Below are 15,099 nucleotides of genomic sequence, written 5' to 3'. Positions count from 1 at the left end.
CCTGGTGGCGCTCTGGGCTCCGGCGGTGCCCGGGCCCCGAGGAGGCCGCAGGGGGAATCGCGGCGGTGGCGGGCGGGAGCTCGGTGTGTGTGGGGGCTCTCTGTGGGCTCTGAGCGCCAGGGGTGGTGCTGGCGAAGCTGTGCCTTCCATAGGGGAGGTAGAGCAAAAATCTGTGCTTCCCCGGGTTCCCAGGCAGAGCCCAGAGGAGCTGGTGTCCACCCAACCTAACCAACTTCCTCAAGTGTTGCACCTGAAAAATACATTCTCCGTTTCCAGCCCCAAAATACTCACTAGAGAGGCTGTCTGTCATCAAATGCTGTGGCAAAGGTTCCAAATCAGCAGAAATGTAGCATATTAAGGGTATGCTCTGTGCATCCTGTGCACACAGCCATTTAAGTGATTCAAAAAGCTGCTGCCAATTGTATTTTTACCTACTGTTTGATGATGCTAAAGATTAATCATAGCAGCTTTCTAACTAACAATTTGTAGCAAAGGTTTTGTAGTCTCAATTGTATTCTGATATCTGCAATGTTTGTGCAAAAGGGCTTTTACTGAGGGTTTTTTGTGGTGAATTATGAGCTCTGGCTGGCATGTTCTTATCTTTATGATTTGTGCAAATATAACTTAATGAACCTAATGCACGAGTAAATGAGTGTGCTTCTTCATCCTTCTTTATGGATGTGGTCATAATAACTTGTGCTACAGTGCTTTATGGCACTTTAGAATCTAAAAATGTGAAGCAAAAAAGTAGTAAATCAAAATATCTCTGGCAGTTTCAGCTTTATTCTGTCATAATCTCCACTGTGAGTCCATTAGAAATACAGATTCTGTAATTAAATACAGGAATTTAGATTTTTACAAACTTCTTGGAAATCCTGTGACTCTGTATGGGTGGCTACACAGCTAATAATATTAATGTATTTTTTTTCTAAGAAGTTACTAAGAAATAATAGTCACAGCAGAGAACTCAAGAAATGGCGCAAAGTGATAACCAAACCCAGAACCTTGAGGAGATGATTATGGAGTTGGTAAGTTATTCAATTTTTATTTTATTTTATTTTTTTTTTTTCATCTCTACTTCTGTAAATATCAGTGTTCTTGCTAGAATATAGAGCTATTTTTTGCTTTTCTAGAGGTACCATTTGTAGTGTAGCCTCCATTCTGGAATACCCCAGAGGTGGTATAGGGCATGCATTAATAAGAGTCTGTGGTGAACTGAATGAACTGTAGCAAACATATTAATACTTGAGGTTCTTTGTCTTAAGAGAATACCTTTAAATAAATTACTTTTAATGTATAGCTCCCTGCTTTGTCTGTTTCTCATGAAGTACCTTGCAGAAATATTTATATACAGAAACAAAAACAATCTTGTTATATATATTTGGCCAAAATAAATCTTTTAGTTTTGACTCAGTCACATCTTTTTGTAGATATCAGATAATTGTGAACAGAATCAGATGATACGTGAAGTTTCCAATATCTTCGTTTACTATGAACTGGTTAGAAGTTTAAAATGGGGTCCCACTCCACATTCGTTTAGATGTCTATGTGTTTTCATATGCTCATTACAGGCAGTGGAACTAAAGGATAGGATTCAGCTGCATAGATATTGCTGTTTAGTGCCGTTTTACTGACTTAATGTGTCTGGAATATCAGCTGCAGGATACTTTTAAGGCCTCTGAATTAGCACTAGATAGTCTACGTGGCCAACTGTATGCCATCCTTAGTATATATTGTCCAGGAAACTAACAGAATAAGTCAATTTAGTGTAAATATCTCCTGTATGATCATCAGAATGTATTTCTGGGATTTTTTGGCTCAGGCTATATTGACTGAATCCCTTGACTAGCATTGAGAGCTTGGACAAGAGGCATGTGTGTAGATACCTACTGTTTTGTGTCTTATTCTCATCCTGAATGAAATTCCATGTAAACTTTCATTTTTATTGTGGCCAAAAACTTGCATTGCATTTACTCGATACAACCACTTTAGAAGTGGAAAACTACAAGACTGATAAAACCCACCAGCTAATTGCATACACACATATGCATGAACACATACATGTACTAGCTTATAGATGAAGTTATGGATTCCTGGGTTTTAATCTAAATGAAAATTAGCTACTTGAAAACTGTTGTTTTAAATTTAAGGTACATTTTGAGGTTTGATAAGAAGATTTTGTGTAATATTTTGTGAGCAGAAGTATACGTTACTTAACTGTTGCATACTTAATGTGGTTAAAGTTGCAAAAACATTTTAATGCAAAGAGAGTTTTAAGACACAGCTGCTGTTAAGCAGTACTGTAATGGCAGTAAGACATTGTGTTTCATAATTATTTTTTTTACAGCACGAACATAAAGAGAATAATGGCTTTGTTTCATTTCCAGTGCATATGTAATGGATTGCCTTATGAGAAAATTGATCAAGAGGGACTGAAAACAACTGCATTGGAGATGTTTTTCTCAGGTTATTCCAGAATTGTAGGCATGGAGTATTTCCCCAATCTAACTACTCTCACTCTCATTGGGCAAAGTATTCAAGACATTACAGATCTGGAGCACTGCTTATTGCTCAAAGAGCTGTGGATTGCTGAATGTTGTTTAGTGGTAAGTTAAGTATGAATTTTCTTTCTAGCCAGCTTTAGCCAATTTCCAGTCCTTTGCAAAGAGAGTCAGATTCTTTTGAAAGCACTCCTTTTGTTTGTTCAAGGAAGAAGACACCTTTTGAAGGAGTCTAGATCTGACATTTTTCAAAGTATACAATATCCCATTTTTGATATGTATCAAATTAACTTGTTGCTTTTTTTTATTTATTTTAGAACCTACTGCTGGATTTTTTTTGTTTCATTAGATTTTTTTTTTTTTTTTTAATAACTAGAATAGTTATATTGAAACCTTTTCCAGGACACTGGTTAGAATGAAGAAATTTTAATGAAAATAACACTGTATTTAAAAAAAAAAAAAAAAAACAACACACACATACTTATCAGGAACTATTGCAGCTGCTGCTACTTTTTATTTGTTGGCTTAATTGAAAAGCTTTCTAAATCATCAAGATTCTGCTCTGAGAGTATGATCTTAAATTGTTTGGAACTACTTAAGCTTCTGTGCAAGCTAATAGCATATTGACAAAAAGAGTGACTTCTTTTGTTCAGTACTGCAAATACATCTTCTTCTATTGCAGAAAATAGATGGTCTACAAAAATGTGTAAATTTAGAAAAGCTTTACCTTTATTGCAATGAAATTTCCAGGATTGAAAATCTGGAATCTTTAACAAAGCTGAATGTACTCTGGTTGAATAATAACATGATCAAGAACATAGAGGTGAGTCTGGTGTCCTTGTTATGTTTTCTTGTCTTCTATTTTATCTAATATACGGTATATTAATTACGTGAAATCAAAATGTATTAATAAGTAAGGCTAAGTTTTAGAATAATTGAACAACAGAAAGAGCAATGTTAAACTTAATGTTTCAGCCTCAACTCATATGTACTTATTTGGAACAGATTGACTGTCAAGGCTTTCTTCATATGCAGAGTTGTCTAAATCAACCGTTTTCAGATCTCTGTGACTTCTGATGTGGAAATAAAATTATTTTTTTATTTTTTTTATAACTACAGCCTATTACATGGAGTATTACATAAAAGGTTTTCCATTTAACTCTAATATTAGCGTTTGGCATTTTTGTTTGGAAGGATGAGCTCCTGTTAAGGAAAACTTTTATCCTGGGTTTTCCTGAGGCTGTTACATATGAAATTTGCTCCAAGGGGAAACTGGTTTTCCCCTATGTCCCCTCAAAATAAAATTCTAACCCTTGGGTTGGAGGTTAGTCCAGGACTAGCAAGAGTTCTGAGATTACCAGCTTGCCAAATAAAGGGAGAAGAAACGTATAGATGGCCATTTCTAGCAAAAGACCACATAGCATTCTGAATTACCAGACTCCCATCAGGGGACAGAATGCTGCAGCCCAGTCCACTTTAACTTGAGAGAGTGCAAGAAAACAAAGCAGAAGGAGATACTGATATCAATATAAAAGTAGTTAGAGCAGAAGAGATGATGATAAGGATCAGATTATTGTGAATCTCCAAAGCCAGAAAGAGGAGAGAAGAGAAATCAAAGCTGAGCGTGCTGATGTGGAGAGGAAGGAGATACTGATATGTTACACCTGACAGAGAAAAAATATAAAAGCAGTAGAATGTTACAAGGTAGAAGTTGTTATTTATTAGTGGGGACACTGCAAACAGTAGTGGCATCCCTCTGCAAAGAACTGCAGTGTCATCATGGAGAGAAATGATTGACATCAGTGATACAGTTCTTATGATATATATCCCTAGGCCAAGACATGGGCTGCAGCCAAAAGCTAATGAGTACTTATGACATAGGGCATGATCTGTTAGATTTCTCATACACAGCTGTGAAACTAAGGCTGGGGGACTAATTTTATTTCCATTGCAGTATCATTTACAAAGGCTTTCCAAGCTCATTCCCTTTGGGCAAAAGGCTTTCTCTCTTTGCATGTCAAAATAAAGCTATAGTTTACAACAGAGGCAAACATTGTTTAGACTCCAGTCAAATTTATTTTTACATTTGAATGATCTGCCTCATAGCCTACAGGCTTTTCAGCATTGGCAGTGCTATATTAGATTAAAACTGTATTGTTTAAAACATTCACAGGGCTTACATACTCTGCAGAATTTGCAAGAGGTCAACCTTGCTGGAAACTTAATAGAAAAAATAGGTAAGTGATGTCAGTCTGACATTTCTAGCATGAGCATTCTGGTTACTACTGAGGATTTATGTCTTTAGTTTAATCCTTATCTCATTCTAATAGAAAAATTCTTACCAACTTACACGGTTCAGAGCCATATCCAGCATACACAGTCCTGATCTTCCCAAAGTCTGTGTCAGAACTCCCTAGGGCTCATCTCTGCTTACACCAAACTCCTTTCTGTTGTTGTAACCATATCAAAGAAGACATAAAATAGATATTAGTTGTATTTATGCATTTTTTCACCACCTCTAGTATAAATGACTTTTAGTATAAATCTATATTAAGCCTGTTTGATTATAAATGGAGATGTAAATAATTTCTGCATTTCTACACTAGTACTAGAGAATCTCACTTTTTCTTGATTTATCTTCATCTGTAATAAAAAAGATCTTCCAAATACTATTTCTACTTTTTGAGTGAAAATGGAAAATAATGTGTATGATGTCATTGTGTTAATGAAATAATCATTTGTGTTTGTTTGTTTGTGTGATGAAAACTCATCCAGAAGATGAACATGTAGATATCCCAGTAGACAACACAAATGTTTTTTTTTCTCGATTGCTGTTTGTCTTTGTTTAATTTTAGGAAGTTGCTTAGACTTCAATATACAAATTGAAATATTAAACCTCTCTGGTAACAAATTATCTTCCTTCAAGGTATGTTCTCACTTTACATTTCTTTTAGATGTGTTCTGGTTTTGTTTGGCATTTTATCTCTTTCTGGGAAGAGAGCTGGCTTTTCTTTATGATATTAGAGGACCAGTAACATGTGACTGTGATGGCAAATGGTTTAAAAAGAAAAGATGTCAATATTAACTTTTATTGGTTTTGTACAGCTTTTAGCTCTTTTATTTTGCAAAAATTACTGCTTCTAAATAAGCCTTGTTACAAAGACTTGAAATTTATCAGAAAATTTGTCAGAAACACATTGTGTTTTTACTTCTCTTACATGCTTCCTGTTCAGTGTGGCTACATTACAAATCTCAGAAAAATCACAGCATGCACATGTTCAGTATTGACTGTTCAGAGTTTAGCAGCTACAATCTTAAAAGAATCCAGCCTCTTTTAACCTGTCTGCTCACTGTCCTAGCAAACAGAGCAATTCCTCACTCAACTCCTAAATGCAATCAGACTATGAATTAGTTCACAAATCAAATAGGCTTCAGGCAATGGATACAAGTGCTCAGCAAGAGTTTCCCCTCTAGTCTAATTCATGTCTTCTGCTGATGATGTTTGGATCAAATTACATTCTGCTTCATCTGCTAAGCACTCTTTTAGAGAAAGTCACCAGCTTAAGGAAGGAACAAACTGGAGCTGAAAATGTTAAGAAATAGCCTGGGACAAAGAACATAGGGTCAAGAAGAGGAAAGGCAGAAAAAGGAAAAGAAGAGGTTACATGAAAAAGGAGGTAGAAAAACTCAGAGGAGGATTTAGATGGGGCAAACACAATGGTGAACTAGGATGGCAGCCAAGAGAACAAACAGGCTAGCCAGAGCCTAGGAGAGTTACATGGGGAAGAAGGACAGCAAACATGAAGTAGGAACAGAGCTCAGTAGGGACAGGGCATATGAGGTAAATTGAACAGGGAAGAGGATATTTTTAACATTACACATAAACAGACAATGACACTAGTGACATATTAATTTTGAGACTGTAAGTTTAGCCAAGTGCTGGGGATTGTAGGATATTAGGAGGTATTTTAGGAATGATTAGTGAATTCATCCTGGGAATTTAGAATGTTAAATTAACTATAATGACATTTAGCTGATCACTTTGTACTTTAGGTATGTAGCCCTACATGTAATTCCTCATTTCTAACAGAAGTCCTTTAAATCTTGTCTTTATCATCAGGATTTCAAAAGTTTTGTTGTCAATGGCCACATGTTTTTATTTTAAGCTTGAGAAAGATCAAGGCTTTTGAGGACAGATTCACTTTTTTTCTAGATTTATTTCTTCATAGAGCCTGAGAGCCTGACCTTTATTTCACACATTTGCTTTGCTTTCTTTCATTGATTGGTTGTAGTTTGTTTTTTCCCAGAATTTATGCAACCCCCATGGGGGAAAAAAAAAAGAATCCCCAATGCTCTACATGAATCCTGAGAGGTCTATAAAGTTGCATGAGCCCATGCTCATGAAAGCTACTGCATCTGTGCTATATTCCTTCCTCCCTCAGTTTGTACATTTTTGTTCTGTATAACCCCTTAGCGATTAATATCCCATTTGATCTTTGTGCTAAAATATGCTGAAATAGTCCCTTTTTAAATAAGGTGTATTGGCATATTGTTGTGATAGCATTTTGTTTTTCAGGAACTCGCTAGTTTGTCAAGACTACCTAATTTAAAAGATTTGGGCCTAAATGATCCTCAGTATGGGCCCAACCCTGTTTGTCTTCTTTCTAATTATGCTATCCATGTGCTGTATCATATACCACAACTTCAAAGGTTTGATACATATGATGTTTCTCAAAAGCATATCAAGATTCTGGTAGAGGTAAGTTCAGACTTTATGAATGAATGTGTTACTGATGATAAGCGTTACTATGTGATATCTGAGTTTCAGCCAGCTACAATGAGTGCTTTATGTTACTACTCAATACCATATTAGGTTGTCAAAATTTTGAGTTTTATCGTGATCTCACAATTTTTGTATGCTTCCCTTTATATATGGTATTGGATTGCAATAATATACATTGTCTCACTAAAATCTGAATGTATGTGATTTGCTACCATTAAAAATATTGATCTTTTACCTAGTGTCAGTACTTTTTCATAGAGTTGTTGCATTTCAGGCTGTTGCTATTTAATACTGAAAGAAAAAGGATGACAGAAAAATTTCACATGAAGTTACATACATTTTTGTTTTAAATGTTAGTCATCTAAAGTGTCAGTAACCTAATATCAAAACCAGAGTGTCATATTTAAAGGACATGGAAGAATTTACTGAAAATATGGGTTCGTGTGTCATGTTTTCAAGTGTTCCAAATATTTTACAAAAACCATCATAGATTCATTTTCACATTGGTTTGCCATGTAATGAACTTTCAGATGTCTTGCTATCCAAGCAGAGTATCTTTAAATCACAGGAAATTTAACTGGATACTTAATAGAGTATAGGAAAAACTTTCTGAATAAATTCCACAGTTTAATGAAGCAAGTCATAAAATTATTTTAATGTGGAATATGTGGCATCAATCTTATGGGTAGCTGTTAGGACTCTCATCTGCAGAAACACATGGCAGTTAATTCTTGCTTTGGAAAATGTTCCTGGTGGGGGAAAAAAAGCTAATACATGAGAGGAAGTGTTCAGAACAGCAACTGGTCTCAGATGAGAAATGTTTTTGTTGATTTATCCAGAACACTGAGCATGTTTTCCTTTAGATGTCCAATGACATCTAAATGATGTCATTGAACAGTTTTGAATATAGACTAGAGCTAACTGAGGTATGTGGAATGAGTCCATAGTTTGATCAGTAGCTACAGCATAAAATTATTAATTAGAATGTTCATACAAATAGTATTATTGGCTGTTTGTTTAAAAAAGAAAAATATTTACAAGAATATGTTCATCAGACAACACCCAATGGCTGATGTTCAAATACAGTCAAATTCAAATATACTAAAATGATATTTAAAATGCAAATGCAATTTGTGAAGCACAATTCGTAGGTATGATGTTGTGTTTTGCTATGTTCTTCAGGAATAAGCTCTGTGAATAGCTACAACTTATTAATAACAAATGAATGATTTCCTTTTTTTTTTTTTTTTTAGACCACAGTTATGAAAAAAATAATGTACTATCATATGCGTGTAAAAAGTGTTCATAGACAGCTCCGTGACAGGCTTGAGGAGCTAAAAGAAAGCAAATGCAAACTGCAGGATTTGCCAGAAAAGAAGATAAAGTTGTTCAGCTGCAACATAAAGCATGTAAGTTGAAACAGCTTGAAATGTCAGCAGAAATGTATCATTTAAATCATCACCCAAAAAAAACCTTATACTCATTTATGTTCAATAAATTATTTCATGAAAGTACATCAGCTCTTACTAATCCTTGTAATCCAGGAGTTTGTAGGACTCTGTTTCTGCCAGAAAAATAGCTCTTCTTCAGAGTAGCCAACAGTCAACCATATGGGACACTTAAACTGCTGCAAGGGATCTATTTCCAGCTTCATTTCTGGCAGGTTCATAATAATTTCAATCTGCTGTCTTAAGCCCTAAGTGAGTGCTTTGACCAGTGATTTTTATATTATATTTTTTTAATGGAACAACCCTAAGATGAAAACCTGAGAGATCTATCCTAGAAGAGTAGACTAGGTAGGATATTTACCTAATATGGTAAACTGAATTTCAAGTTGCTGCTTTTATTCATCCAGTACGGGTGTTTGCAAAGAACCTTTGTGCTGAGTTCCCAGATTATTGTGATTATCGCCTGTTCTAGTTGATACCATGAACATTTATAATGCATCTGTGTTCATCCTGATATAGGACACTTTTGCATGTTGGGAAGTGGTTTTTTTCCTCACCTAAGCTTGGATTTTGTGTGTGGTTTTGTTTTGTTTTGTTTGTACTTTTTTTTTTTTTCTGATTTCTAATTGAGTACTCTATTCCCCTTCAAGAATGGTATAATCAACATAATGAATCAGATTCCAGTTGCATCAGTGCAACCGCTTTCTGCAGCAGTTTGTAAACATTCCTAGTAGGTCTTCAATGCACTTTGCATGGGCTCTTTGCACATATGTCTGTATAGAAATAACTGACCAAAATATTGCTGATTGCATAAATAGGACCCCTTAAAAGTGCTTTGATCAACAGTCAACAGATTCTAAAGGTTTACCTTTTAGAAAATAATGCAAAGAGTTTTGCTTCAACTCAACAGTGAGTAATTGCTGTCACACAATGATCAAACATGGGGAGAGAAATGATCCCTGCCCTTAGGTGTTTGAAGAAAAGCAGCAGTTCCATTTTAACAGTACCCTCTAATTCTCTTTTACTTGCTGATACTTGATTCGTGATGAAGTCACATTGAGGAATTGGTCCTGCCTGGAAAAAACAATGGTCTAATTGATACGAATAGAACTCGGATTTGAGCCAGGATACAACGGAAAAATACATGCAGCTACTCAGAGCAAAGCTGTCCCTTTGGTTGAGTAATTCATCTTTTTCGATTGACAAAAGATTTTGAATTTTTAGAAATAATTTTCTGATTTAATGATTACAGGTATGCTTTATAGTACACATTTAGAGGGCTTATCTACTGAGAAAATGTAAGATAAGTTTCCTGCCATACTTTAAGTTAGTCTCTTGCCTCTGAACCATGGTATGGTATTTTTATCAGCTGGAACGTGAACTGGCCAAGCTGGAAATGTTGGATAAAACATCAAGGAATGAATCTCCAAGGAGTAAGGATTTGGAAACAGCAAATCCAGTTCATGATACTGACGATACAGAAAAGGCATTCATACGAAAAATAAATGCCATGAAGGAAAGAATAACATTCTGGAACAGAAAACTGGATGAGTATGTTTACTGAATTGTGTAAGAACAGAAGTCTGGTATTTTCAAACAATAATTGGGTATGACTGTGGTTGATGGTTAGGAAATTAGCAATGGGACATGGTGCCTGTTTCCTGCTTGTTTTGGATGATGTCCAAACTGAGTATTGCAAATATCATTAAGGTGGCAATTCTTATGTGGTCTCAGTTATTAGATTCAAGCCAGTTTCTAGCAGGTAGATGTTGCCATTCATGCTGTCGGTGGTCTTAGTATATGTGGAAATGTTTGAACAAGAACATCTGGGATGAGTAGTTATATCAGACTGGTGCTTGGAGAAGATTTCTGGGCCAAGAGAGATCCAGCAAAATGCTGCAGTTTGTTTTGTTTTCCCTCTTTTAATTCCAATGTGGTTTTAATGGCTGCAGCTTCTTGTCATTGTTGTTTCTGGCTAAGTACTTCATGAGTCAGATACACTCTAAAGTCAGTTGCCAGCACGAGGCGTGCACACAGTCCCTCACAGTAGGGCATGTGAAGGGTATCAGTGATACCAGCATGGGGCTGAAGCTCCTTCTACAGAATTTTCATGAAGGAAGAAATGGCTCTCTTCTGAAGGGTAGAAAGTCTAGTTTTTTCTTTGGTTTGATATAAAAGACCAAGAAAGATTGTTCCTATTGGCAAATGTAGTAGAAAGAGTCTGTCATGCCTCAGGCTCCAAAAAAATTGAACCACTTGTTTTTTGCATTTGAGCAGAAATAGTATCCTGAAGTAGCACACTTTAAAAGCCTGCTCATAAAGAGGAGGAAAGGAAGGAATAACTGATGGAGAAGTGGAAGAACTTAAACGTACTGTGAAACTTGTTGCCTTTGCTTGTCACTGATTTCAGTCCAATGCCTCACACTGAACTCAAACCCAGGATGGTCTTCTTAGTACTGCAATTTCTGCTGATATCACGATACCAAATAGCAAACTGAGAACACCTCTTACTCAAAGAGGTGATTCTCATAAATTAAGGATTACAGCACAGTGTCGAGGGTAAAAGTGATAAAGTTTCCTGTTGTGATCACTACAGGACCTTGCTATCCACAGTTGTAATCTGTTATCTGTCACTTTTATTTTTTTTTAAATATTGTTGTTTGGGAGTGGGGGGAAGAGAAGAAAGATAAGGAAAAAAAATAACTCTCTCGTTTTATGCATGTCCTTGATACATTATTCCAGCAAAATTCTAGTTTCTTTTTGCAGAGTTGAAAAAGATTATCAAATGGAAATTAAGAAGAGGAAGAAGAGTTTTAATTTGGTAGTACATTTTTTGTTGATGGAATTGGAAACAGTGGGAAACATTCGCTTTGAAGAAGGCTTATCAAATAATCCCTGGTAAACTTTTCAAGATACTTCAAACTAGAACAGGTTTCTTATGATTTGAAGTTAATCATTTTTAACAAAGTAAGCGTATTGCAAGGATTTGGACTTTTCTGAAACTTTTGTGCTCTGCATAGATGCCGTTTGAAGGTAGCTGTAGAGAAACTTATCCTTCTACTTGTCTCAGGGGTGTATTAGGCTTTGAGTCCACAAAGTTTGGTGGTGGTGGCTGTAGTTGTCTCTCTATATATTTTTTATTACCAATTTCTGAAGGCCTTGATTTTTTTTTTTGGATTTTTTTTTTTTAAGGGGGGTACATGACACAAAAGAAAAAGCAAGCTGCCCAGTAGTTTTGTAATGACAGTGATAGTGATCATTCCAAGTTCCTAGAGAGCTTTACTTGTGAAGAAGCATTAGAAGTTGCTTACATAATCTCTGTGTGAATAACCTTGATGCTCAGTTGAGGGGAGATTCAAATGTAGGTTGGCAGTATTTCAAGGACTGTTTTCTGCTTGAGTACACCAAGCTTGTCCACCTCAGCTAAGCTTTCCTTTTGTGTTCAGGGATGTTTATTAGAGCTGCAGGTAGTCCTGTGTGTACTTTGAGGTTGTTTATAAATAGCATTCTGCTTACTTTTTATGCTACTTTCTAAAGCCAAGAATCTTCTTGTTTAGACAACCAATAAATGTTTTTGTTTTAAATTTAATAAATTACTATTGTAGGGGTGAAAGCCAATCCCAAGGCTTTTGAATGAGTAATCTTAGTACAGAATCTTTTTGATAAAGATAATAACTCTCGCTGTTTGTATATCTTCTTTCTAAAAGAAAACTTTCCACTGATTGAAATCCACTGATTTAAAAAACTGTGGAACCTCTTGAATTTCTAGGTTGGAGTTCTTCTTAAGGTGTCTGACTATCATATAATTATTAAGGAATTTTACAGTACCAGATGGAAGCACAGGAGCTTATCACCTTACTGGTGAGACACAGAGAAAATGGCCACGTATTTATTAAGTGACCTGATTTCTGTACCACAGATCATAGGTGCCAGAACAGAACACTGAGCTTCTGTCTCCAGGTTCCCAGCTAGCCAATGGGCCATCTCTTCCTCCTCAAGTTTTACTCTAGAAACTGTTGTAGGTTCTTGCAAACCATGCTTACTTGATGCATGATTGCACTTAGTATGGTAGAACTGCTCATTTGAGTAGTGCAGTAGGACTTAAACAGGTTTTAATAAAACAGTGCAAATAGAAGAAAGGAACACTGAGTCACAGATGATTATGTACTGATGCTTAACTTTGAATACGGCATTCAAATAAAGCTAGGTAAACTTCTATGTCTCCATTTGAGCGAATAAAGTTGGAATGGAATGAAATGGGCTAGAGATACTGTTTGTGCTTCTTCCTTTTGGATAGGAAAAAGAATAAAATAGCGTAAGTTGCACTGAAAAATTCAGTGCAAAACCAGAACAAAATATTATTAACTTACTGTCTTTGTGCATTTCTGCACACAGGTTTAGTTCCTGCTGTGAACTAATTCAATCACGATTTTGTACCTGGGACTTCGGAGCATATGGTATCACGGGAGTGAAAATAAACCGCATCTTTAGAGTGCACAATCAAATTCTGAGGCTGAAATTTGAAGAGAAGTTTCAAACGTTTCTGGAAAAAGAAGTTTTCCGTGTAGCAGAGTAAGTGCCTAAGTTCTAAGTGCTATTTACTGTAGCATTGGCAAGTGATCAAAGTAAACCTCATGATTTCAAGGAACAGAAAGATTTTGCAAAGCATCAAATAATTTAGGATTATTAAGAATTTTGGGCCACTTTTGCACATATAAAGGTGAGACAAAGTTTGCCACAGTCCCTGTGTTTGGTATTTCTCTGACTGGCTCTTGGTCTTCAAAGGTCCATGTCTTGATAGAAAATACCAGATAGGAGAGTTGGTTTAGACTTACAACGTTAGAATCTGGGTCTTACCTCATCTGTTCCTAATAAGGTTGTGAAAACAGAGTAAGTGCTGTTATGAATGGTCAGATTCCTGAAAGCAGCAGTAAGTGAACCATGCAGAAACAAACAAAACAAAGCCCACCTGGATGTATACGCATCTGTATTTCATTTGTATCACAGGAGAGCATATACACATCGAGATGTTGATTTATATCCTTGCAGATTAGCCCAGTTTTTCTACATAAGTATTAATGAGCACGACAACACAAATTTCAAAATTTATTTCACTGCCTTCTAAGAATCAAACTGAGACATGATGCAACTGTGGTTTTTATTGTAAGCACTGGTAATTATCTGCCCAAAGCTGCTTGTAGAACTGTGTCTCCAGTGGAGCACAGCATCTCCACTGTCTTAAGACACCCGGTTGCCCACTTGTAACTATGAGACAGAGCTCCTGCTTGCATCCATTTCTTTCTTTGCAATAATGAGGAGTTTGATGATTTGATGTGTGACTTATTTATGTAAGTTATGATTTTTAGTACAGTTAATAGAGTGCTTTTAATCTTTGTATGTGCATTTACTATGTTTATGTGTGTGTGAAAGCTTATTTTACGTTATATGTAGATGTGTGTGTGATTTCTATGTGTGAATAAATAAAACAAGTTAAATATAAAATTCATGACCTTCAAAAGAGCGTGAGAAAGTTGGGACATACTTCCTAGTTCTGTAGGTCCTGGGAGACAGAAGCTGCCTTTTACATAAGCGTAACCATGACAAACATTCAGAGGAGGGCAGAGATGATCTTATTGTACTACTAGTTTTCTTCCTTTAAGTCTGTAGCTTAAAGTTATTTATCCCCATAGCTGAAACACCACTATTAAGCTTCTGGTTCATTCCAATACGACAAGAAATACATGTAGATTTGTTCATCCCTTGCTGCACTTAAAGTTGGAAACATGAAATGACCCTTACTCAAATTATTTAAGCTATTAATCAATGTCAGATTATTCTATTACCCTCTTCCTGTGATTTTTTTCTGGTTATGAGAAAGTCAGATTGGCACAGCCAATGGTTTTGGGAGTTCTTTTCATATTACCTGGAGAGAAAAAAACTTTTCAGGTAGCTCCTCAATGCATTCTGTAAAATGTTGGTAGGATATCCTCCTGTATGTATGAAGAACTATCTCATGTGTTAGCTCCTAGAATGGATTAGCCAGATCAGATCTGTTCATGTGTATTACAGCCTGTTCTTGTTGATCCCAAACAATTTATACATCTTCCCTAAAACGCAATTATACAGGGATTAGGCCACTGTTCTTAAATTGAAACCGTGTGGTCTGATGCTCATTTCGGCAGAGAAGTCCTGCAAGAATTAATCAAATACTCAAACTAACCTGCTGACACTCAAACTGTAGTGTCATAAGTCACCAGAATTGGCACTCATGAGGAAAAAAAATAAAAAAACAATTGGGAAGAAAAGAGCAGCTACCAACAGCTATGTAGTGTTTGTATGGCTTTCCAGATCTGCTGTCAACATAAAT

At 36.0% G+C, this 15,099-nt stretch overlaps 1 protein-coding gene across 7 annotated transcripts in view; it reads left to right on the top strand.

The window, feature by feature from the left end:
- Window positions 1-763: 763 nt before the first annotated feature.
- The window catches only part of LRRC9 (leucine rich repeat containing 9), a 47,932-nt gene continuing 33,596 nt past the window's right edge, over window positions 764-15,099 (top strand). For all 7 annotated transcript variants that reach the window (XR_014693200.1, XR_014693201.1, XR_014693202.1 and 4 more), the window contains exons 1-10: window positions 764-1,028; window positions 2,388-2,606; window positions 3,184-3,324; window positions 4,675-4,738; window positions 5,357-5,427; window positions 7,078-7,260; window positions 8,538-8,693; window positions 10,102-10,283; window positions 11,499-11,630; window positions 13,128-13,304. Coding sequence is in view for 2 of the 7 variants with exons in the window: in XM_084519742.1 (XP_084375868.1) it covers window positions 975-1,028; window positions 2,388-2,606; window positions 3,184-3,324; window positions 4,675-4,738; window positions 5,357-5,427; window positions 7,078-7,260; window positions 8,538-8,693; window positions 10,102-10,283; window positions 11,499-11,630; window positions 13,128-13,304 (1,379 nt within the window). In the remaining 5 variants the exon portion in view is untranslated. The remainder of the gene's footprint in view (window positions 1,029-2,387; window positions 2,607-3,183; window positions 3,325-4,674; window positions 4,739-5,356; window positions 5,428-7,077; window positions 7,261-8,537; window positions 8,694-10,101; window positions 10,284-11,498; window positions 11,631-13,127; window positions 13,305-15,099) is intronic.

Source organism: Aythya ferina (genome assembly GCF_964211825.1).
Source record: "Aythya ferina genome assembly, chromosome: 5".
Classification (NCBI taxonomy): Eukaryota; Metazoa; Chordata; class Aves; order Anseriformes; family Anatidae; genus Aythya; species Aythya ferina.
This window is presented reverse-complemented; position numbering and strand designations above follow the sequence as displayed.